The sequence below is a fragment of the Eucalyptus grandis genome, chromosome 1, assembly GCF_016545825.1.
Source record: "Eucalyptus grandis isolate ANBG69807.140 chromosome 1, ASM1654582v1, whole genome shotgun sequence".
Lineage (NCBI taxonomy): Eukaryota > Viridiplantae > Streptophyta > Magnoliopsida > Myrtales > Myrtaceae > Eucalyptus > Eucalyptus grandis.
In genome coordinates, this window is record NC_052612.1 from 25,610,896 (window position 1) to 25,634,959 (window position 24,064).

General features: G+C 37.8%; 1 protein-coding gene across 2 annotated transcripts; it reads left to right on the forward strand.

The window, feature by feature from the left end:
• Window positions 1-7,783: 7,783 nt before the first annotated feature.
• LOC104435948 (TBC1 domain family member 10B) lies at window positions 7,784-23,319 on the forward strand. 2 transcript variants are annotated; one of them, XM_010048672.3, is made up of 18 exons: window positions 7,784-7,937; window positions 8,649-8,718; window positions 9,039-9,623; window positions 9,736-9,882; window positions 10,004-10,117; window positions 12,723-12,781; window positions 13,305-13,371; window positions 13,525-13,576; window positions 13,677-13,769; window positions 13,906-13,989; window positions 14,087-14,508; window positions 17,018-17,079; window positions 17,794-17,863; window positions 20,294-20,374; window positions 20,459-20,560; window positions 21,823-21,947; window positions 22,619-22,703; window positions 23,139-23,319. In XM_010048672.3, the coding sequence occupies exons 1-18, from the start codon at window positions 7,891-7,893 to the stop codon at window positions 23,211-23,213; spliced, it is 2,340 nt and encodes a 779-aa protein (XP_010046974.2). In that variant the 5' UTR covers window positions 7,784-7,890; the 3' UTR covers window positions 23,214-23,319. The 2 variants fall into 2 exon arrangements, with proteins under 2 accessions (XP_010046974.2, XP_039167385.1); XM_039311451.1 differs by lacking the exons at window positions 21,823-21,947; window positions 22,619-22,703; window positions 23,139-23,319 and having other exon boundaries at window positions 20,447-20,561.
• The last annotated feature ends 745 nt before the right edge of the window (window positions 23,320-24,064 follow it).

Below are 24,064 nucleotides of genomic sequence, written 5' to 3' on the forward strand. Positions count from 1 at the left end.
TTGAATGCCACCAATGGAGAAATTAAGACTTGATTGTACAAATGTCAAAAGATTTAGACTTGCTTGCACTTTTTACCAAATGTTTGGGACTTTATCACAATTTTCCCATTTTTATAACCATTCAGAATTGTGAAATGCTTTTATCTATCACCTATTTTACGCAATATGCACATCTCATAGTAGTGTAATAGTAAGGAGAAATTTGTGAAACGAAATGGCAAGATGCAAAAATGTAAATGTGAAGAAATGACAGATAATAGGGATAACGGTGGTTCTACAAAGGAACCTGTTGCGTTTACATTTACTATTGAACAGCATTTTCATCCATCAATTGGTTGAGCATCTTTTTAGAATCACTTGGATTTATCGGATCAAAAACCGATACTTCCCTCCTTATACTACATCGGCCCAATTTTTTCATTTATATGTTCATTATTTCGACAACATTTTTATTACACAGTCCAATCTGACATTTATTTAAGACAATATCAACTGCTTAAACAAGGAGTTCTCCATATGGGACTCAGGCAAACTTAATTACTTCTTGGGAATTGGGGTGCTCGAACGTTCATCAAGGCTCCTTTGGTCACAACAAATGATGTTATAGATTTCTTCCACTAAACCAGGATTGATGGTGTTAAACCGTTTCGCACACCCATGATTACAAATACCAGTTTAATCAATTAAGGTAAACCACCAGAAGATGCCAGTTTGTACAAGAGCACCATAGGAGTTATTCAGTATGCCACCTTGACTTGACCAGATATCTCTTATGCAGTAAACAAAGCTTGCCAGCTCTTAAAAGAACCGACAGAAGACCACTGGAGTACGGTGAAACGGATCCTCTGCTACTTAAAGGAAATCGTTTTGTATGGATTACTCAGCTCCCAATCCACCATAAAACTCCACGCATACATGACACGGACAGTGCCAATTGCCCCCATTGATAGACACTCAACAAAAGGCAATGCAATTTATATGCAAAATAAGGCTTCTTGTTCAGTCAAAAAGCAATATACCATTGCATGTTCCTCAACCGAATCTAATTATCGAGGGCAAACACCAAGGCAGAAGTGGTATAGCTACAATCATCATTATAGGAATTGGGCATCCCTGAATTAAAACTCCCCTATCCTTTGGTGCGACAACCTAGGGGTAACATATCTTATGATGAATCCACTTTTTCATGTTAGATTAATGCATATCGAGGTAGACTTTCACTTTGTCCGCCATTTAGTGTCACGATGCAAACTCGAGATTCACTTAATATCTACATATGACCAAATAGTGGATATCTTCACTAGCCTCTTACATGATGTCGCCACGGTATGCTCAAATCCAAGTTGAAAATCATCCAGAAGACCACCTTCAAGCTGTGGGAGCATGAATTTGTCCATTCATATCTCATGTAGTTATTACTATAGTTATTATTGTAATGGACTATTAGTCCCTTCTTATCTCATGTAATTATTGTAATTATTACTGTAACGGACTAGTTCAAAATTAAAAATATTTTGACTTAGTACATTTACATATCATGTAATTACTGTAATAGCTAGTAGATAAACTCTATAAATACAAACCTATCCTAGAGTTAACGGATAAGCCAAGCTCACGCTTAAATTTAGAGTCTAATTTTCACACATATTATGGTTATGTCAATATGCAATGTTCACAGATCTTCTCACCTTAACTATCGAAAAAATTCTAACACCAAGTCTTCTGCTGTATATAATGACTTCTTTCTACGATGGGGTGGGAGGTAAATGATAGCGACGAGTACCAAACCGACGAAAATCATGCACGTTCAAATCAAAGCGGTCTTGAATTAGTCAAAACGCATGTGAGATGTTTTGATCCCTCCAACATCTGTTAATAGATCATGTTGTGGAGAAAAAGGAAGATTAAGTACGCATTACCTCGTGTGACCTTTTATTAAAAAAAAAAAACACATAACGAAAACAAGTAGAAAAGCTCCACATAAAAAAACACACACACAAAAGTTGAAAAGGCATGTTTACAATTTAAGAAATTATAGCGAAATAAAAAAAATCAAACTAATGAAAAGGAGAAGTGTAGGGATAATTACAAAAAAAGAAGGAGAAGTTATGAATCTATTTTATGAATGTTAATTTAGTATTAAACCTTTTAATTTAGTTAATTTAGTCTGCAACCTTTCCATGAGTTTGTCAATGTAGTTATTTCGCCAAATTTGAGTGAGGCCTTTGTGGCCATGGGTGAAGTGGCCCTCGCCCAGATCTAGTAGAAGCCTTCCCGCCATTCCCCACGGAGGATGAGGGTCACCAGTGGCATTTGAGAAAAAAAAAATGTAAATATTCTTCTCATTTTTGAAGCACTAATACTTTTCGAGAGCCTTTGTATCATGCCAAATATTTTAATATGTGTCCGACACTTTCCGACACTCTTTTTTGCTCGGTCAACATGTATCGGAAGATCCAAAACCTAATTAACTTTCTCGATATTCTTCGACACTCGAGTAAGAAATTTTGACATGCAAGTTTGAAATTCCGACATATATTCCAATACATAAGGGGTCCCTTTAAAAAATTTCAATAAATAAGGGGTCAAAATGTAAATATATAAAAAGATAAAAATATAATAAAAATAAAAAGGGGGAAAGAAGAAAAATCTAATATTTTATTTTCTTCTTACTCTCACTTCCTATGACACAATTCATCCTTAAGTTTGTTTTTTCTCCCTTCTCTTCCAACATGTTATGACACGTGAATTCAGAATGTGGATACCTTTTTTGGTCCTCCAAGTTTAATTGATTATTGGAATGGACTTGAATTTGTCCAATTAAAACAATAAATGATACTAACAAATGATGGATTAATGTTTTTAGTGTAAATCCATTCTAGTCTCTTTTATTATTTATTTATTTATTTATTTATTTGTGAATCTGAATCAAATTAATTTGATTGAAATAATTATAAAAATGATAATTTATTGTGCATAACATGTTCCAACGTGTCAACGTGTCGTGTTGTGTTATATGTCAATGTCAATACTACTTAGCTACTCATTAGAAAGCCATCAGAACAATTGGAGGACCAATTTTCACTAAAAGTACATGTTTCTTTTATAAATAATCTACCCTCCAGGGCGAATCGGTCTATGTTTATTCTGTTTTAGCTAATTAGATATGCATGAAGTGGCTGAGTTTGGTGAAGTAGCAATAGTAACCGAGAATATTAGAAAAGTGACACGACAGGACTTTATTTCGGTCATGTTTAAATGTTTATGGTCCTCGATGACCTACCCTCTAGCGTCTACCTTTTTTTTATATATATTTTTCCTGTTGTTTTTCTTTGTATGGTAGTGTTTTGAGTTTAATTATCTCAAACCTGGAACTTCAAATTTGACCAAATCTAAGAAGAAAAATGTCGGATGTTGTAAATAAGCCTTTCTGATGCTGTACACAAATATTTCTTTTCCTAATTTAAGTATAAGTTCCCAATGCATTGAATAAATTGATGGAGTAAGTTGGTAGAACGAGTGTTGATTTATTATACATGATTTTGGACCATGTAATGTCAGTGTGGTAGGGACCAGTGCTTGTGAAGGCTGGGACCTGGCTTTTTGCTTGATTTTTGCCTGTACGTTTAGATTAAGCAAGTGTAAACAAGGAAGGTATGTTTGCACGAGCTATCGATGTGAAGATTTTAACATATTGAAGTAGGTCTTACCGTACCTTCATCCATGGTACCACCTCATACGCTGATATAGCATGTATTTTTAACTAAAATCCAATCATAAACCAACACGTGGCGATGACATGGAAAATGTATATTAATTAAAAATCTGCCATATTTCTCTCTGTCTCTCCCTACTCAGACTTTATATGGTGAAAGATATACATAAATTAAAAATACGTCACATAACATAATTTTTAATGAGAGGATTATTATTATCTCTCTCTCTCGACCCTCTCTGCCTTATGCCCCCAAATTTGCTACCCAGTAGGCCATTCCCGCCTCCCCACACTAGTGCCACCACCTACTTCTGTCATCGATCTTTACTTTGCATCTCTCTCTCTCTCTCTCTCTCTCTCTCTCTCTCTCTCTATGGACACACACCAGGAAGTATTGATATTTTTTGAGAGCCTTCATATCATGTTGGACACTCCGACCGACATGTGTCCCACACTCTCCAACATTCGATCAACAGGTGTCAAAACTCCCCCAATACTCTCTGACATGTGAGTCTAGAGTTCCAATATGCAAGTTCAGAATTCTGACATGTGTCTGTTGACACCTAAATTTTGACGACCCTAAAGAAATAAAATAAAAATTGCATAGCATATAAACATTACATTAGAGCAAATAAAAGAAAAAAAAAAGCAAATAAAAGGAAAATAAGGGGAGGATCAGTCTGATTTGATTATGAATGGAATGTGGAAATTCTGATTAGCCATCTTTGCTCCGGTGAATATTCAAATCATGGTAAATGTGGAAGCAAATTCTCGGTCAAATAAATCAGGTGAATAAAAAAAGCAAGGAGTTTGATAAAAGGGAAGGAATCAAAACATCCAAGGAAAAATCAAGCCGATTGCAAGATTTTGCTCCAATTTACAGACCATAAATTAAGGCAACGGAAAAAGGAAATTCGAAAATTGCCATGGAAGAAGGTGGTCGGAACCACTATAAAAGGAGACCAAAAATTTCCGAGGAGAGGGGGGTGGGATTTTGAAAATTCAGAGCCAAAAAAACAGAATTCGTGCGAAAGAAAATTTGTGCAAAAATCTATTTAATGAAAAAAAGTAATAAAAATGCCATGTAGGATAAATAAATAAATTTAAAAATACCACAGGACTTGTAGTGCACATATCCCTAAATTTAATAATGAAATGTGAATTGCTTATTTTTTCTTCATATTTTATGAATTATTGCAATAGAATTATCAAATTAATGTTGAATTAATATTTTTAGTATAAATTAATTCTAAGCTCTTTTTATTATTATTTATTTATTTGTGCATTTATATATAAAAATATATTTAATATTTAATCTGTCGGAATTCTCTATTTTTTAAGAAATGACGTGTTGTCGTGTCGTATCGTGTGTTGTATGTCCGTATTGATGCTACATAGGTGAGTGGTGCTTGGGATTATTTAGTGAAGAGTCAGGATGAAGAGGGATGAATGCAATTGGCCTGTGAGAGTGGCGTCAGGATAGTTGGCACTAGGAGTTTTAGGATCGAACAATTATATCACTTACGATTTGTGAATGTAGGGTTGGCCTCCCATATACAAATTAGTCGGGAGCTGATACCACTCTCCTAATGAGGCCATGACGGGCTAAAACTAGTTGTTGAGCTTAAATAGATCTGTTGTCTCGTTCTATGAACTAGACGGCCGAACTAAACTATGCATGGTAAGATCTTGTATAAGGAAGCCATTCGCCGTTTGTTCTCTAGAACAACTATGGAATGAAGGCTAGCTTGGTGAATTCCGCTCGCCAAGTGCAACACAGGTTGTTTTGCAGCTAAGGAACTGACAATTTGTTATAAGGGCAGGATCCTCCCAATAAGTAGGTGAGTCGGAGAAAGATCCCATTCCTTGCTCTAGTGTGGGTTAAACTGGAGAGTACTAGTAATCTACCCGGTCCTACGAGGGTGGAAAGTGAATCGTCAAGGCAAAAGGTGCTCAAACAAAGCGCGACCCTCGACTAGCTTCTAGGATGACAATGGGGGCACGGGGAAGAACCAGTTCCTCACCAAGTGGGTGGAGTTGGAGAAGAACTGATTCCTCGCTGAATGGGGATAGCGTTCCTCAATCAATCAATGAATCTAAAGAAGAGGTCTACTACCACATTTTCAACAAGGAAAGAACCTCTATTGGTTTGCTGGGGTCAAGATGCTCAATAGGTAAAAATGATGCTGCCAAAAGATGCAGTTGGCAAAAAATGCCATAGTTGCCAAGGAAAGATTGAAAAGGGGCCCAAACAGCTGAGATCAAAAGAGGCCACCAATGGAGCAAAATCTGTTTTGTTGGGTGAGCGTGATCATCCAATGTATGATCCAAAAAGTGGCGCATCAATGATTAAGGGATGCAAGGAAATGACAGAGTAAATCGCAACGAGAGTGTTGCAGAATTGAGTGGTGGAGAATGTCATGATCCATGAATCCTCCCATACTCGTCATACTTGTGAGCGGTACTTGGGGTTATCAAGTGAAGAGTGAGGATGCTAGAGGAATGAAACAACTAGTCCATGGGAGTAATGTTATGACAGTTGATGCTAAGAGTTCTAGGATTGAACAACTATATCACTTAGGAGCTTTGAAGGCGGGATTGGCCTCCCGTGCACAAACTAGTTATGAGTTGATGCCACTCTTCTGATGAGGTCATGATAGGCCGAAACCAGCTATTGAGCCTAAAGAAATATATTGTCTTACTCGATGAAATAGACTCTTAAGCTAAGCTGGGTGTGGTACGATCTCGTATGAGGAAGCTATTCACCGTTTGTCCTTTAGAACAACTATGCAATGAAGGCTAGCCTAGTGGATTCCGCTCACCAGGCATTGCACGGGTTGTTTTGCCGTCAAGGAACTACCAGCCCGTGACATTTTCCTACATCAATGGGCAGAGGCAATGGAGGAAATTCGCCATGTCAAATAGCAATAACGCTATAGCACATGCAACGATGGGAGAGGAGAAAGAAATCTTGATTAGAAATGATAATTGACATTAGTTTCGGATTGTTCAAAGTGAAATTCAGGTTGAATGACAGTGTTTTCAGATATTCATTAATCTCTATCCCCCTTTCTATATTCATCCGTTTGGTGTAGGTTTTGCTTAATCATAAAGAGAAAAAAAAAAGATTGTAGGTAAAGTTATCTTCTTTAAATTGTTGCACGTCCCTGCACGAGTGAAAGAAGTGAGTGGTAAATTGTCTTGACGATACAAATTGACAGACGATGGGATAAAAAAGGAAGAAGAAGAAAAGAGTGGTGGACAATTGAAGATGGTGAAGAACAAGACAATGCAAAGGAGAGAGAGAGAGAGAGAGAGAGAGAGAGAGAGAGAGAGAGAGAGAGAGAGAGAGAGAGAGAGAGAGAGAGAGAGAGAGAGAGGGAGAGAGAGAGAGAGAGAGAGAGAGAGAGAGAGAGGGGGGGATTGTACAATTTATTATTTAAATCTATATTAAAATTTGGACTTGGACCAAAATGACAAATGTTTTAGCCCTACATTTGATTATTTAGCTACATCATTGTCACATTGGGTAGAGAAAATATTTTAAAAAATCAGGTAAACAATTCTATTGGCAAAATTGGATGGAGCTAACAAAATTGGATGGACGGATCCGCCCATAGAACTAAGAATCGGATCGACTTATCAGTTCCCATAAATTGGAATCGGAAACCTGGATCGATTCTCTTAAGAACTATTGGTTAGGGCGGTTTCGGTTCGGTCGGACGGGTCCCGATTCTTTTGCACATCCCTAAACAAAAGTATTGATTGCACTAATATGACAAATTTCATGACTTAACTATACTTTTTGTAAGTTTTAAAATTTAATGACATCTACATAATAAATTTCAAGACTTATAGTGCACTCATTTTATTTTTAAACCATCCTAAACTTCCTCATCTAAAGTAATAACTATCTAATTCCTTTTTCTTTTTTTCTTTTTTTGTTTTAGGGGGTGGGCGGCGTTATGTTGGTTGAAGATTTGAACAAGTTTTGCTTTGCGCCTTGAATCATGACAACCGCTGGCGTCTAATCAACGACCGCGACTCGGTAGTTGGGAACTCCGGGATATAACTCACTCAATTCGCGAGGCAAAATCGAAGCAAAAGAACCGAAACTCTCTCTCTCTCTCTACCTCTGTCGATCGATCCAGCTTCCGTTGCTCGGGCCTGCGATAATGGCGGAGAAGATCTCTCACCTCTCCCACACGCTCGAGCCGAGGAGGTGAGCCATTCCCTACATGCATCTCGCGAGTTCCTCGCTGTCACGTGTCGTCGCGTCGCGTCTCCACGCGTCTTCCCGAGCTTCGGTTTCGCCCGCCCCCGGCGCTTGACGAGTTCATCATTCGGCTCCGATGCGTCTCCAAAACGATTTGCCTTTTGCTTTTTTTTTTTTTTTTTTTTTTTTTCCGTGTGTGTCGATCGTGCGTCGCTGATTTATCGGTCGCGCTGGATCGATCGGGTTGGGATTCGGACCTTCATCGTAGACGCACGTTGCGGGCGTGCTCGGAGTAGTTCGATTTTGATGATCTTGTCCGATAGGATGCGTTGCGGGAGTTGTTGTTGTCTGTAAATTCTGGCCGGCTCTTTCGAGACGACTTTTTGATGCTCGGTTGGCTCTGGTGTCGATAGTTCGGTCTAAAGAGCGAATGAGAGCTATGGGCTTTGCGGAATCGAAACTCCTGGTGAAATATGTTGCTGTCTTTGTTGAGTAGGCGCTCATTAGAGGTTGATTCTAGGTGAGTGAGAATGGGTAGCGTGTTGTTCTGTGGCGTGACGTCGTCTTTTCCGTATCAATGTCGTGTCGAGTATGCGGTGTTGATCTCTAGATTCAGTTTCCTGAATACCCTTTGAAGCCAATCGATTGCATCTCCGTTTATGGTTAGGATCTGTTCTTGGGGGGATTTTGAATCGAGTTGTGTATTTGTGTCGACAGGGATGCATATGGGTTTGCTCTAAGACCTCAACACTTGCAGAGATATAGAGAGTATGCTAAAATTTACAAGGTAACTGCTTGTTCAGGTTACTTCCTTTTTTGGAGTAAAGCAGATGGTATCCTCTGTTTTTAATTTGACTTAATTATCATTTGATGCCCTCTCCTGTCTAAGCTGGTTAAGACGGCGCACCTCTATTTTGTCACCGAGAAAAATCTTGTAAGGAAGATAAGTTATAAATCTTAGGAGGTTTTTGAAACATAAAAGCTTAACAAAGTAAAGTATGCCTGAGCTTTAGTTGAAACTCTCAATGAGACAGTTCCAGATAATTATCCTCTAATTTAAGAGTAAGGATGAGGCTCTGCATGCTTAGTTGTAATGTTCCATGTCAGGAAGAGGAAGACGAAAGATCAGAGAAATGGAAAAACTTCCTTGAACAACAAGCGGACACATCTCAAAATTGCTGGTCTGAGAGGTTGCATAAGGAGAGATTGCCAAGTGGAGTAAGTGAGCACAGAGACGGGACTGTTTCAGACAGGCCTGCAGAGGGGGATGATCCAAGTGAAAACAAGCCTTCTGATGGTTCAACTGGAAGTAGCCCTGAAAGGGAAGTTCATTCTACAGAAAACTTAAAGTCTGATAAGGTGCCAAGATGGGCAAATGTTAGACCAGTCCTTGGTGCAATTGAGAATATGATGAGTTTCCGTATTAAGAAAGCAAAAAATGTGGAGGATGACTTGAAAGGTGTAAATGGTGCTCATCTTCCAACAGTTGATGAAGTTAGTCATTCGGGACAGACTTCTGAAGAGGATAGTGAGGGAGATGTTGAACTTGATGAGGCATCAAATGGCAGCGCCAATTCATCCAATGGAGAAAGAGCTGTTAGTGAAGGGATGCCCTTGGAATCTTCTTTCCCATGGAGAGAAGAACTAGAATGTCTTGTTCGAGGAGGAGTGCCCAAGGATCTAAGGGGTGAGGTAAACTTGACAACTTTTACTTTGTACCATACTATTTTCGCGCTGTTGTTACCAGGGAGCATTTTATATCCCTCTGAGAAAATGCTGTCTTCACCTCAATCATGTGTTTTAGGTATGGCAAGCCTTTGTAGGTGTAAGAACACGTCGGATAGAGAGATATTACCAGGACTTGCTAGCACAAGAAGCTAGTGATGATGAGGGGAAAGCGCTTGACAATTCACCTGCTGTACCCCAGAAGTTGAAAAAGCAGATTGAGAAGGTCATTAGATGCATGCGTTGGACTTTATCCTTCAGTCTTTTCCATTTGTAGGTGCACATTTCTTTTTCTTTGCATTGCCATGAAGGATTTTCCTGAACTAATTAATGCGCTCTTTTTGCAGGATATACCTCGGACATTCCCAGGTCATCCTGCTTTAGATGAGAATGGTAGAAACTCATTGAGGCGATTACTTATAGCATATGCACGGCATAATCCCTCTGTTGGATACTGTCAGGTAGTTATGAGGTGAAGCAGAATTTTGTTGTAAAATCCTGCTTCTTTAAGAGGGTTTATCCCCATATGCCATGTTACAACTGTCGCCCCATGAACTTTGTCATTAATAGTTGTCTCTTAGTTGTAATGAAGCCTTTTTAATTTTGGATTGGTATGTTGCTGATCTTTGCTTTCTCTTCATAGGTATGGGACATTTATAATCTTTCCCCTCTGATATCAATTTTTTTTTTTGGAATTCTGTCTGGGATTTAAATTGTGTATACTGGACCTTTAATTGCTAAGTAGTAGAATTATGGACAATGACATACCACAACCGTTAAAGTCTTACACTTTCAGTTGTCCTCACTGTCAGTCTTAATTGTTTTTTATGATGATCTTAAGTTTCCAAAATATTGACTTGCTGTTTTTCAATTGGATTGTATCTTCATAGTTAATTGAATAACTGTAATATTTCTATCTGTCATTTGCCTGTCTTCTTGATTATTGTCAGGACATTAAAGAATTATGTAATGACATCAGATAGAAGTGAAACAATTTGATACAGTGACAGCATCAAAGCCTTATCTGGTTAAGTAGGTTTTGGCTATGTGAATCCTGTTATGCCACTGGACTTGATTTTGAATAAAGTCTTTTCTAAACTCTACATGGTTTAAATTTTTTCTTATCATCTTCTTCCACATCTTTTTAGGTTTTCTTGCTCTTTCTAACTCAAGTTTCCATCCCCTGATCACGTCTCCTCATTGAAGTATTTGAAGGTGATGGAGCTTACAATATAAATTGTTTGTGGCCCAAACAACAATGATATTGCTGAGTCGTGATGATTGGCTATTCTGATGATCTATAACTCAAACAGGACCAGTAAAGGAACAAGATCCTTCACCAAATTCAATTAGTAGCCTTATCTATTGGGATCTGAAGTCTCTTAGGATTGTAATAGGTTTCTGAATTTACATTTGAAGTAGATTATTAGGTTGCCTATTTCCATTATGTTGGTTGATCAGATATTTTTTTACTACAGCTAGGATTAAGATTTTCAGAATATTTGATAAATATAGATGCAATTATTTCAATCCAATAGAATTTCATTGAGATTATTGAAATTTAGCAAGATTTGTTTGTGAGTAGTGTCATGTGATGCAATTCTTGTGGAACCGTAGGTTTGATGTTTAGGAAGCCTTAGGTGGGATGCCTGAAGGAATTCACTTGTTCAATGTTATCTTTCATTGGGATTTCTCTTCAAGTTTTCTATTAAATCAGGCTCATAACTTTAGGAAATTATTTGCCAACATTAGAAGTCCTTCAACTGATCAAACCATAAAAACAAGCTTCCCTGATCTTATTTTCAATTGGAGCCACACTTTCTTTTTATTGAATAGATCCATTTTTAATCCGTCTTTCTTGTGTGTCTGCACATCCATCGAAACATTCTAATCTCTGCTACACTCATTTTGTGCACCTGTGACTGTTTAACCCCCCAGCATTCCATGCCACGGAGTGTTGTTGGCTTTATTGTTGTCTAACTGATTTATCCTTAAGCATATGCAGCATTCAACCATTGCATAAAACACCAGATGCACTTCTTTGCTTCACTTTTTGGATATGTCTTGTCAATCTTGTCAACTCATCCATCATCAGAGCAAAAAGATAAGGACTTAGAGCTTACCCTTGATTTGATTCTATTGTTATAGGAAAGTCTTCCATTCCTCCAGTATTCCTTTCTTTTCAAGAATCCTCCAAGGAAGCTCTCTTGATTCTTGTCACATGCTTTCTCTAAATTTATAAAGGCCATTTGCAAATCCTTCTTGAATTCATCTACTTTTCGGCCAATCTTTGTAACGGGTAAATAGTCTCTATGTTAGATTTTCTGTTGTAAAACTGATTTGATTGTTTGAGATACATCTCTTTTTTCTTAACTAAAATTTGGTTAGTCCTTCCCAAAGAGCCATCATATGGGCCATTAGTTCAATCCCTTTGTAGTTGTGGATGGGAACCAAAGTGCCTTTTCTCCAGTCATTAGGCATCTTCTTCGATCTCAATATTTTATTAAAGAGGTTTGCAAACCAAAATATACTGGTCTCCCCATTGTTTTCCATACTAAAAGATTTCAGCTGTTGGTCCATGGGATATACCTGTTTTCATTCTAAGAGATCTATAACTGAGGAGCATGACTCCGTTCTCGATGATTTTAAGTGTTTATGGACTACAAAATTTTTGTCTTTTCTGAAGTAGTTTTTGTTGTTAGGGTCTTTCTTTTAGTACTGGATATTCACGATGTCCTTATAAATTTTCTCCATTAATAAAACTTTTATCTTTTAAAAGTTTTGGTAGTTTATTGGAGGGCCACTATTGTAAATCAATGTCCTTGATTGTTTAAGGGATTTAGGTGATGCAAATTACCCTTAATATAAGCACTCATAGAAGTTAGAAAATTGGTAATCTGTGGTCTTCATTGCTTTATGGGGTTGGACTTTAAGGCTGGGTTGATTCTTACTGCATCATACTTAGATCTTGACAAGATTTTGCACCTTTAATGTGCTTTTAGTCTTCTCAATTTAATGCTATCTTTTTTGTCCCTTCTGCTCACATGTTTATATGATGTTTGTCAGGCAATGAACTTCTTTGCTGGTTTGTTATTGCTTCTGATGCCTGAGGAAAATGCCTTTTGGTATGTTGTGGAAGTTAATCTCTTGTATTCTCATATTTTTCCCTTTTGGGGAATAGTCTTATTGATCATGAAAGTTTAAAAGTTTTGCACTTAGTTCCCAGAGCGCAATTCTTTAAATTCCCTTAACTGCACTTTGATAGACATCATATGCAATTCCCTTAACTGCATTTCGATAGACATCATATGCAGGAATTATCCATAGATTGTTATAACTGAAATTAAGCTTGAGCAACCATCTTAATGAAAATGGATTCTTTAATGACTAGAATATAACCTCTTAAACATCAGGGACTAAGCAAAAGGATTTGGCAAATGACAAGTTTTGTCATTATCCATAGTCTTTCCTCTTCTATCAACTTGCCTAATAAAAAGTAAGAGGAGACTAGAACTGTTAAATCTTCTCTGTTAATTGAAGTCATCGTTACTACCACTAACATTATTTATTGTTGTCAAGTGGGAAAGAACTAATAACTAATGCTACTGGAAACAGCTGCCTCATTTTTATGAGATCTGTAAATTTCAGGGCTTTAGTGGGCATCATTGATGACTATTTTGGTGGGTGTTACACAGAGGAAATGATAGAATCTCAGGTGGGTTTCACATATCTGAGTACTTCCACAAATTGACAATGTTCACCACCAATACTGAGAAATCTTGTGGACATTCTCAAGTAATCATTCAGGAAATATTCCCTCAAAGATTGGTTTCCTTGCTGATTTTCTTTTGTGTATACATTTTTCAAGGTGGACCAGCTAGTTTTTGAGGAGCTGATGCGGGAGAGGTTTCCCAAACTGGGTTGGTCTTCTTTTGACATTTGAAACACATGAATTATGTTTGAGATTTTCACATGACATGGAGCAAATTTTTTTTCACTCCATTTGTGCTTCTTGTGCAGTTAATCATCTGGATTTCTTGGGAGTGCAGGTGGCATGGATCTCCGGGCCATGGTTTCTTTCAATTTTTGTGAATATGCTTCCATGGGAGAGTGGTGAGAAATCCAGGATGTGAAGATTATGCTGTAACAAATGAGATAGATGGCAACTGAATTGTTATATAGTGCTTACAAAAAGCTTGAACAGCTTAATTTGTTTAACAGATATTTAGGAAAATCTTCTTTTTTGCAGTTCTCCGAATATGGGACGTGCTTCTATTTGAAGGGAATCGTGTAATGCTTTTCCGAACAGCTCTTGCTTTGATGGAGTTGTATGGTAAAGCAATTAATTCTGGAATTTGGTGGTATACTAATGCTCAAAATGTCATGTTCAGTTCCTTCCTGCAGACATCTTATATTCTCTAGTTTATCAGGTCCTGCTATTGTCACAACCAAGGATGCTGGTGATGCAATAACTTTGCTACAATCACTTGCTGGCTCCACATTTGATAGTAGCCAACTTGTTTTGACTGCTTGCATGGGTTTTGTGGCCATAACTGAAGCTCGACTTCTTAAATTGAGAGAAAAACATCGTCCCTCTATCCTAGAGGTGATTGAGGAAAGATCAAAGAAGGGACGAGTGTGGAAGGACTCTAAAGGGCTTGCCACAAAACTGTACAGTTTTAAGCATGATACTTCATCACTTGTCCAAGAAACAAAAAGCACTGAAAGGCCAGAAGATGTAGCTGCAGATGCAGACACATCCCATTTGGAGAATTCTTCCCACCTGGAAGATCTTCTTGGTGGCTTGGCTGTTGATTCGGAAGTTGATTCTCTGCCAGATCTCCAAGAACAGGTACTTTCTATGGAGAGGAAACCATGTTTTGCAGTTGCCCAATTGCATCAGATCCATTCACAAATATTTCCCCACTTATAAATTAGAGCCATAAGGTCTGTAAATAACAGATTGATTTTAGTACTGTAACATGAAGACCCGCAACTCTAAATGTAAAGCTACTTGCGGATTGTTCTTTGTATGTCATTATCACATTAGCGCTAAAGTGGAAATAAAATATCTACTTCATCTCAGAAAGGACACTGATAAAACTAGTGCTAGGGATACCAGGACTCATCTAGTGTTTGTTAAAACTGCTAGTTTTTCTTAAGGCGCTTGGACCCCCTAATGCTTGAGACCTTGGGTGCCAGGTGAGGCACTCATATGAGAAAATCGAGCGCTAGATAGAAGTTTGATCCTTCAATAAATTAGGACCAAATTTCCAATGATCCTATTGAAGGCAAAAAAGTTCTACAGAAGCCTTCAGCATGCTTCTACATATGTAATTGTTTTGGCTTTTTTCTCTTTGATTTGTAATGGTCCTAAGTACATTTACAAGAGTGTCAATATAAAGAAACGGAGCCTCTTCTGTTGTCTGATCATCTCGAGTGAAACTGATGGGCACCAGCTCAAGTATTTTTTTATTCTTTTGGAAAAGAAATACCTAGCTGTGTTCCTCTCTCTCTCTGTCTCTCTCTCTCTCACAAACTGTTCCTACACTTCTTATAACCAATTCACAAATCAGAGTAGCTTAGGAGATAAGAAAGTAAAATTTAAACCCTGGACACATTGTTGTTGAAGCATCACCATTGGAGTGGTTGATCTCAGGTGCTCAACTAAGTGGCACTTAGATGGAGATGCCTTTCCTTAGGTGAGGGTGGAGGCCTTGAGTAGCCTCACCTGGGCACTTGGGCAAGCACTTGGATCTCCTTGACAACACTGGACTCATCTACTTAATTAATTTACTAAGTGCTGTGGCACTCTGTCAGTGATTAGTAAAATTAGTGTGCCCATTTGAGAACTCAATATGAACTTAATAAATCAGCTATTGGACCAATTTAGTATACTGGCCTTACTATTTTTAGCATTATTCTAGCAATAAAATGTCTGTTTATGGTTCAGACTTCACTTGATCGATGGACTTTTATGCAAATTATGTTTTTTGGAAAAGAAATACCTAGCTGTGCTCCTCTCTCTCTCTCTCTCTCTCTCTCTCTCAAACTGTTCCTATAGTTATTCTGTCTGATGCAGAATCCAGAGTAGCTTAGGAGACAAAAAAGTAAAAACTTAAACCGTATACACATTGTTGTTGAAGTGTCAACTTAGCGATAGGAATGGTTTGCCTCAGGCGCTCAACTAGGTGGCACTTAGATGGAGATGCCTTTCCTTAGTCAAGGGGTAGAGGCTTCGACTAGCCTCACCTGGGCACTTAGGCGAGCAGCACATGGAGCACATTGACAGTACCGGACTCATCTACTTAATTAATTTGCTGAGCGCTGTGGCACTCCATCAGTGATTAGTAAAATTAGTGTGCCCATTTGAGAACTCAACATGAACTTAATACATCAGCTTGTAGACCAATTTAGTATACTGGCCTTACTATTTTTAGCATTATTCTACTGATAAAATGTCTGGTTATGGTTCAGACTTCACTTTGTCGGTGGACTCACGCAAATTGTGTTTTTGTACCAAATGGAATGATGCGGTGACTACATTTGTGCAGTAGAAAGTTAGAATGGAATACTTTGTGCCTTTGAATATGAGATCCGTAGCATCACGAAACCTTATCTTTAGTTTTCTACTGTTCACTAGAGTTAAAACACTGACATTGATTGTCATCATTTTTATTTTAGGCCTCTATCATCAGTATTTCCAAATATTGTAATCCACTCTTTTGGCTCACATCCCAGAAGACTCCTTTTACTAGACTATAGGTACTCTGATTTAGAGAAGAAACAGAAATGGTAAATTACTTATTGGTTCCCTTCTTTGGATATCTTATACTTCGAATATCTGCCTCAATAAGGCCACAAAACTCCCATAAAATGAAAAATAAAGGTCGCAAAACTAATTTACTAATTTGATGCCTTGTCCTAACTGTAGGTATTCTGCTTGACAGATACATATTAAACAACTGAGCAAACGGAGTGTTGAGTATTGCTAATTACAAATCTGTTAGCCGAAGTTATTCTCCTTTATGTTGACAGGAAACCATAAGTGGTACTTAAGCATATTTGATGTTCTCAACCACCAAGTCAAGTAGGACAAGAGCTTTAACATGCCACAAAAGGTTGATAATTGTTCTGCTTCCAGTCATTATATAAATGATCATGTCTGTCACAGTGCATACCTAATCTAAAAGCTTAGAAGGATCACTCTATTAATAATTGTTGGTGATGCAGTAAGTTTTTCAGATACTCAATTTGATTCTGCTTTAATTTAGTAGTATTTTTTTAATTGTAAAAGGACAAGGTGTTCTGTGCAAGCACTTTTGAGTTCCAGTAATCAACAGGTTCTTTCCACTATGCAGGTTGTGTGGTTAAAAGTTGAGTTATGCAGGTTGCTGGAGGAGAAGAGATCTGCCATACTCAGGTTGGTAGCTCTCAATGCATCTATAGATCTCGCACCATCGTGTGTGGTACAACTGTAGCTGCAGTTGGAGATGACATTGGTATAGATAGCTGACCTGGAACTTAGAAGTTTCTTCTTGCAAAAAGCTTTATCTTCTCATGCATCTGTCTTCTTTCTTCTTTGCTTCTGGCTGAAATGCGTGTGTCCTCTTTGACTCTGTATGATTTGTGATCTTGCTTATAGAAGATAAAATACTGATGGGAACTTGTATATCAGAATGGTTTTGAGATGTCAACCATTTCTAGAGTCCTAGGTTTTTCTATGGTCTTGATCATTATCATATCTGCTTGGAGAGTTACATCTTTAATAACTACTAGCACTAAGTAACTATAAATTGAGAAAACTACCATTGCCTTTGGACACTTACTGTCAATGGATACTATGTTGAGGCTTTTGGCATGTGATTATAGACATACCTCGGAGGCCCTATGTTTTTGTCTGCCTTTCCATTGCATCAGCTGATTTACCCTTTTGTAAGTAGATGTAAAACCTTATTTATCTCCTGGCGATCATGACTCTAAATATTGCAGAGCTTAAATCTGGCATTTAACTATAGAGATTGAGAAGAATAAAGTTATATTTGCAAGTTGTTTCTTTTCCATTAGTATTTGCTTCACTTTGGCACAAGTTATTATTGATATACTAAATCATTCTACATTTCTTGTGTTATCATAGAGCGGAGGAACTGGAGACAGCACTTATGGAGATGGTGAAGCAGGACAATCGGCTTCAATTGAGTGCAAGGGTACATTCAATCAACATAGATAATCTTTTACTCTGTTGTATTTTGAGTCTAGCTCTACACTAAACAAATTTAAGGAGCTCTATTTGATCCAATGTTTAATTAGAGAAAAATGGGTAGAATGAAGCTTTGTGTTTGAGTGCATCAGCCCAAAGATCTAATCCTATAATTGTATCAAGAAAACAAAAACCATCCCCACTTTTCATGTTTGTATCAATTTGCATCCTAAGTTTTGAAAACTTCAATTTGCATCTCTGAACAATTGCTAATCCAAAAATACCAATTTCCCTTTAATCTTATCCAAACCTAAACCATTCCTCACTTCCCTCTCTCTCACCTTGCTCTCTCCCCCCTGCTCTCTCTCTCTCTCTCTCTCTCTCTCTCTCTCTCTCTCTCTGACCCTTGCTCTTTCTCTCTGCCAGTAAAGACCCTGACATATTTCATGCTGCCCCCCATTTCCAATCGACGCCTCACTGCCACTGACCCTGGCCAAGTCCTCTTTGCATCTCTCTCTCTCTCTCTGTTCTCTCAAGTGTGACCAATGGTCGACCTAGAGTATCTGGGTCAAACTCAATAGATTGGAATCAAGCTCGACATCAGTGGAGCTCAACTGATTTGTCCAGTATTTGGGTTGAACTCAACAGATCTGAGTTGAGCTCGATGCTAGCAGAGCTACTGGTCAATGGGTTGTGGTTCAGCTGGGGAGGCGGTTGGATAGTGAGTGGCAATCGCACAGTGGTAGGAGGACAGGGGCTGAGCAATGGGTGGGTCAACGTTTTGGGCATGAGTGGGTTTGCAATGGTGAAGGGTAAAATTGGGTAGGAAAATGGCAAATTCGTAATTAGCACCAGATGTTAAATACAACTTGAAATGTTAATCTTAGGTTTTTCAAAAGTCAAAATGCAAATTGATATGAGGTTGAAATGTGAAGATGCTTTTTGGTGAAAAGGGAGAGACAAAGGTTCAATTACTCCTCTTAATAGCATCATTAATGTAATTCGACCTTAATTTGTGTAGCTTATTAATTTTCAATATTCTTTACTGAAGAATAACTAATAAAATGAAATTGACCCATGTGAAAATTTTACTTTTACATAATCCATCATATCATAATCTAGTAAAGCATGATAGAAATGACCATGTTATGCATTTGTTCTAATTGATTTTATATTACAGATAACTCCAAAACAAAGTTTGAAACAGACTAATTTAAAATTTTTCATGCACTGGAGTTACTATAATATAATGCTGTACTTTGGCATTCTTAGAGTTTAAGATGTACACTGACCGTCTGTCTAGGCTACTTTTGGTTGCTTCTGACTTGCGGTTGTTCTTGCCGTCTGGTGCTCTCTTCTTTTTTTGTGTTCTTGTTGTAGCTGTTTGGCTTTTTTCTCTCGGCTTCCTTCCACTCATAATGAGTCTTTTCATCTTGAGTGCAAGTTTTTGAAGCCATCATCTGTACAGTTTGGCCTTTCCCCAATATATTGCTTACTTTTTATCCAAAACAAAAAAAAAGATGTACACTGACTGCTATTAGTCTGAGAGTCATAATCTTGCTCACGCAGAGCTTAAATCCAAAGGAATATTGGTCTTTCAAGCATCTATATGAAATTGTGACTGTTGTTGGTAAGGTCTCTTTTGCTGGCCATTGGATCCCTTGTTCATATGAGGTCAATAAATAGGGATCTCTAGTGCTTTCTTACCAGAAATAAAGGAGCATAAATATAATTTACTCAAGATTCTATTTATTGAAAAAGGTAAAAAGTAATAGATGTTCATTTAACTATCACATCACCTCATTTCCTTGGTAAGATATGCAAAATGGTAATCAGCCAACTATACCTACTTGGCATAATCTTTTGCTTGGATTGTTAGTGGAAACTAAAAATGCATAGGACAAAAAGAGGAAATTAGATAAGATGGTAACACGTCACATCTTTGACCAAATAGGATTTGTTTTTAGAAGATCCAGTTTCATATTGAGAAAGAGAAACTGATATAGGTTATCCTTATTGCCATTTGTCTATCTCTCTTATGTCCATCTAGGCTTCTGTTCAATTGCCACCCAGTCTAAGTGCATCGAATTTTATCTTTCTTGGAGGTTCCTTGGATAATCAGCGCACAAATTTGATCATAAAATGCAGAGCTTTTCCGCTATCTGGAGTTTCTTATATCTCTAATGAGTGCATCCGTATCAGCAAAGTTCAGATAGCTTTGGATAGCAACTTTTCCATCTTTCATGAAATTCCTCTAACAACACCTTCTGACCACATTGTCAATGCATGTCACCTTATTTCCATCTCTTGATAAACCACTATTTTCTGGGTGTATCACATTTTTTCATATGTCTGCTTTTCCATCTTTTGGCTCAATAGAAGTCTTAAGGATCACTTGTTGAATGAGTTTTGTCCCTCCTCTCTTCTCTGGTTTTAGGTGGAGCAGCTGGAACAAGAGGTTACTGAACTAAGGCAAGCCCTTGCTGACAAGAAAGAACAAGAAACTGCAATGCTTCAGGTTCTCATCAAATGTCTCTTTTGCGTAAAGAGTAAAAGTTAATGTGTAAGACTTCTCATCACAATAAATTAGTCATACTTTTAGGTCCTCATGCGGGTAGAGCAAGAGCAAAGGGTAACTGAAGATGCTCGACTTAGTGCAGAACAAGATGTTGCTGCTCAGAAATATGCAGTTCATGTACTCCAGGTTAATCTCCGCATGTTGTTAATGTTCATCAATTAGATAATATTCGATCTGGTGCATGTGGAAGTCCATGAGCTCCTGGTGATTATACAGTTCTTGTAGAAGTTAACTGATCTTTCACTGGGTATCAATTTGGCAGCTGTGGATTTATGGCCAAACAATATTTAGAAAATTATCATAGCCTAAAACAAGGTTTTTAAATATTAGGGAAGGCCCTAGTGTGTATGGTCTCCACAAAAGAGATGCTACTGATGATCAGATGTCTTATATTAATAATTCATATTGCTAACCCATAATATGATCAATGAATGTGACAGCCAAGAAAAGGCAGAGATAGGTGAATGATGGCATATAGGAGGACTAGAAGATAAAATTGGTTTGTAATATTAAAAAGATATATTGGAAGGAGAAAAAGTTGAGAGCGTGAAAAGATTAATGCATTTGAACCACGTCATAATGGTAGGTTTTTTCTTATTATGAAGATATTTCCTTTGTAAATTTGGCTGTGCAGTCGTCTTATATTAATCAGGGACGCCTTTGAGACTATTATAAATTGAATAAATGAGATATTTGCTCTTAGAAAGAGTCATTTTAGACATGTATTTTTTCGGGGGAGGACAATAATTTAGTTAGGAAGCTAATTGGACCCAATGAAAATTGAAGACTTCTCAGAATATTTTAATAGGCATGAGTTGATCATGGATTTACAAATAATTACTTGATGTCAAGAAGCAAAAAACATGAGTCTAGTGCATTTTGGATGTCATTCTCCTGTACATTGTTAAAGTAAATTGCTGTTTTTTCATGCGTAGTTAAAGCATGATTAGATCGATTTTAATTTTTTAAAAAATGGTGGATTATGTGATTACAGGAGTAAAATTTGCCTCACTCATAAGTGTCAATGAGTTCTTGGAAAACAGAGCTAAAAGGATCTTAGAAAATCTGTTCTATTTAAAAATTTTCATAGAAGTTCATGGGATGCTATTGCTCCATATTTGGTTCTTTTCAGAAGTTCAAAATTGTTGAAGCCCCCACTTAGCTTGATAAGGATTCTTCTTGTTGTCATTGCTGTTATTGTCATCATCATGTCATTGTTGTCGCTGTTGCGACTGTCTGTTTAAAATTGAAAAGTTCTACATGTTAGGCTGTTGTTCTTTTACCATGGTGACAAACTTTAGATAGCTGGAGCTGACAAGGATAATCCAAAAATAGTAGGTAATTTCCTTTGTGTGTGCATGTGTTATAACCGCTAGGACATCATGCAGGAAAAATATGAGAAGGCTATGATTTCCCTGGCTCAGATGGAAAAGAGGGCGATCATGGCAGAATCAATGCTGGAGGCTACCTTGCAATATGAAACTGGCCAGAATAAAGCACACCAGGCTCCAGGGTACATGAGTGACTAACATAACATCACCTTATGTTTGCATGTGCACTCTTTTCTCCCTCCTTGCCCCCTCTTTGCCATCCATCATCTTTTCTGGATAGTTGTGCACAAAATGGACTCTTGTTTATTCCAAGATATGTGGTGATCCACAAGTGAACCTTTGGATACACATAATGCTTGCACAGAGTGTAGACAGAAATGTCTCATCTCTCATTTTTTTTTTTTTAAATCCAAGAGTGATTAGTTTATTTTGTTTATCACGTTGTAAGTGGCTTCGCCCTTAGAGGAGACAGATGATTAAGTTCAGTTGGAAAGTAGAAGCACATAAAGAGATTATGCACCTGCGGGTCTTCCTCTACTCCTTTTCTTTTCTTTTGCTCCATGTGTGGTTGAGGGTGGTTTGCAAAGACCATAAATTTACAAAGGAAGGTGACATACGCACAGCTCTAATGTTCTAAAATTTTGACTGATGATGTCTTCAAAAGTCTTCGGTTTGGCCTCCCGAAATGTTTATCATATGTTAATACTGCACACTCCTGAAATGAAGTGGCAAATCTCTCAACACATGAAGTGCTTACTAAGATACTTTGCACAAGTAAAGGAGCAGATAAAAAAAATTTCATAAAGTATTTTGCTTTCAAGTGATTTGATGCCTAACAAAGGTAGGCTTGCAGGTCTGCCCATAATCAGAGCTCCGTGCAGGAAACTCCCACAAGAAGGATAGGTCTTTTTGGACTTGGCTGGCGTGACAGAAACAAGGTGCTCATTTTATTGTGTACCTTAAGTTTTACTTGCCCGATGAGCTAGAATTGGTTTATCCAGAAGGGGAGCGAGATGACCAACTATTTTTTGAGCCTACTTTACATCCGAGTCTTCTTTAACAATCAAACCCACTTCCCTTGAGTAGTCACCCAATTTTGCAGATTTGGTCATGAAGTTCTCCACAGAACCATGGCAATTCGTTGAACTTTTTATCCTCATCCAGTTTTTGTTTTGCGCAACATTGAACATTTCTAGTAAAAAACACTTACCTCAGTTGTGGCAGTACTGGGATAGTTCTGTTGCTTTTGCTTGCTTTCTTCTTCCACTCACTTTTCTTTTATTTCTCTCTCTCTCTCTCTCTCTCTCTCTCTCTCTCTCTCTCTCTGTGCACGCTTGCAATTTCCTTGTGAATTTAAGGTTTCGTTTTGACAGGGAAAACCCGAGGAGTCCAATGAGAGTCCGCAGAAAGAAATTGGCAACAGAGAGCTAGAACAACAGCCTAAATAGAGGTGACCTGCGGGTTTTTGTATTCCATTGATTTGTATTTAATCTCCCAAACAATTTTTTGTCACAACATTCCTCAAATAATAAAAATCATAGTTTCACTGAGCGATTCCTCCACTGTTCCAAAACAATGGATGCATTTCTGTACATCTCCTCTTTTTTCTCCCGTACTCCTCGACTTCTAATCTTTCTGATGTGCTCCGTGCATGAAGCTCATTAGAAAGAATAAATGGTTCCTTACCATCTTGTCGTGCATCATACTGATTATGTCAACTCCACCGGCAAATAGCAATCAGGACATCGTCTATCATCGCCTGTGCATATGTCAATTATATGACGATATGATCCGTGTGCTACGAGTGTAATTCTTCAAGAAAAGTTTTCAAGAAGTGACCATTCCGGGTGCGCCCTATGTTGTTTCAACCTGCCCCGATAATTGCACTAACATCCTTGTTGGCGTGCGCACGTGTATGCCATACTTATTTCCCAGATTTTTGGCTCATGCACGGCATTGAAATGATTTGTTAAGAACCAGCCTGGATCCACGTAACACATCCCTAAAAAGAGTACTGAGTGATGACTGTTTGGTGGTAGTTCTTTACTTAAAAATGCGCAGTCAGCAAGCTCTCTCCCCCACCAGAGACGGGGTTTGAGCGTTGGCCTGTAAATCCATGAAATTCAGGAATCAGGTCTAGAAGATGTTCGGAAAGAGAAATTAGATCTATCGCAGTTATATTTCTTTTTCTTTCTAGTTTTCTTTTCCATGATAAATCATAAAAAAGAAAAAAAAATCATCACTAGCTACCTAATTAAGAGATCACTGCAGGATAGCAAGATGAAATGTTCATGATCTA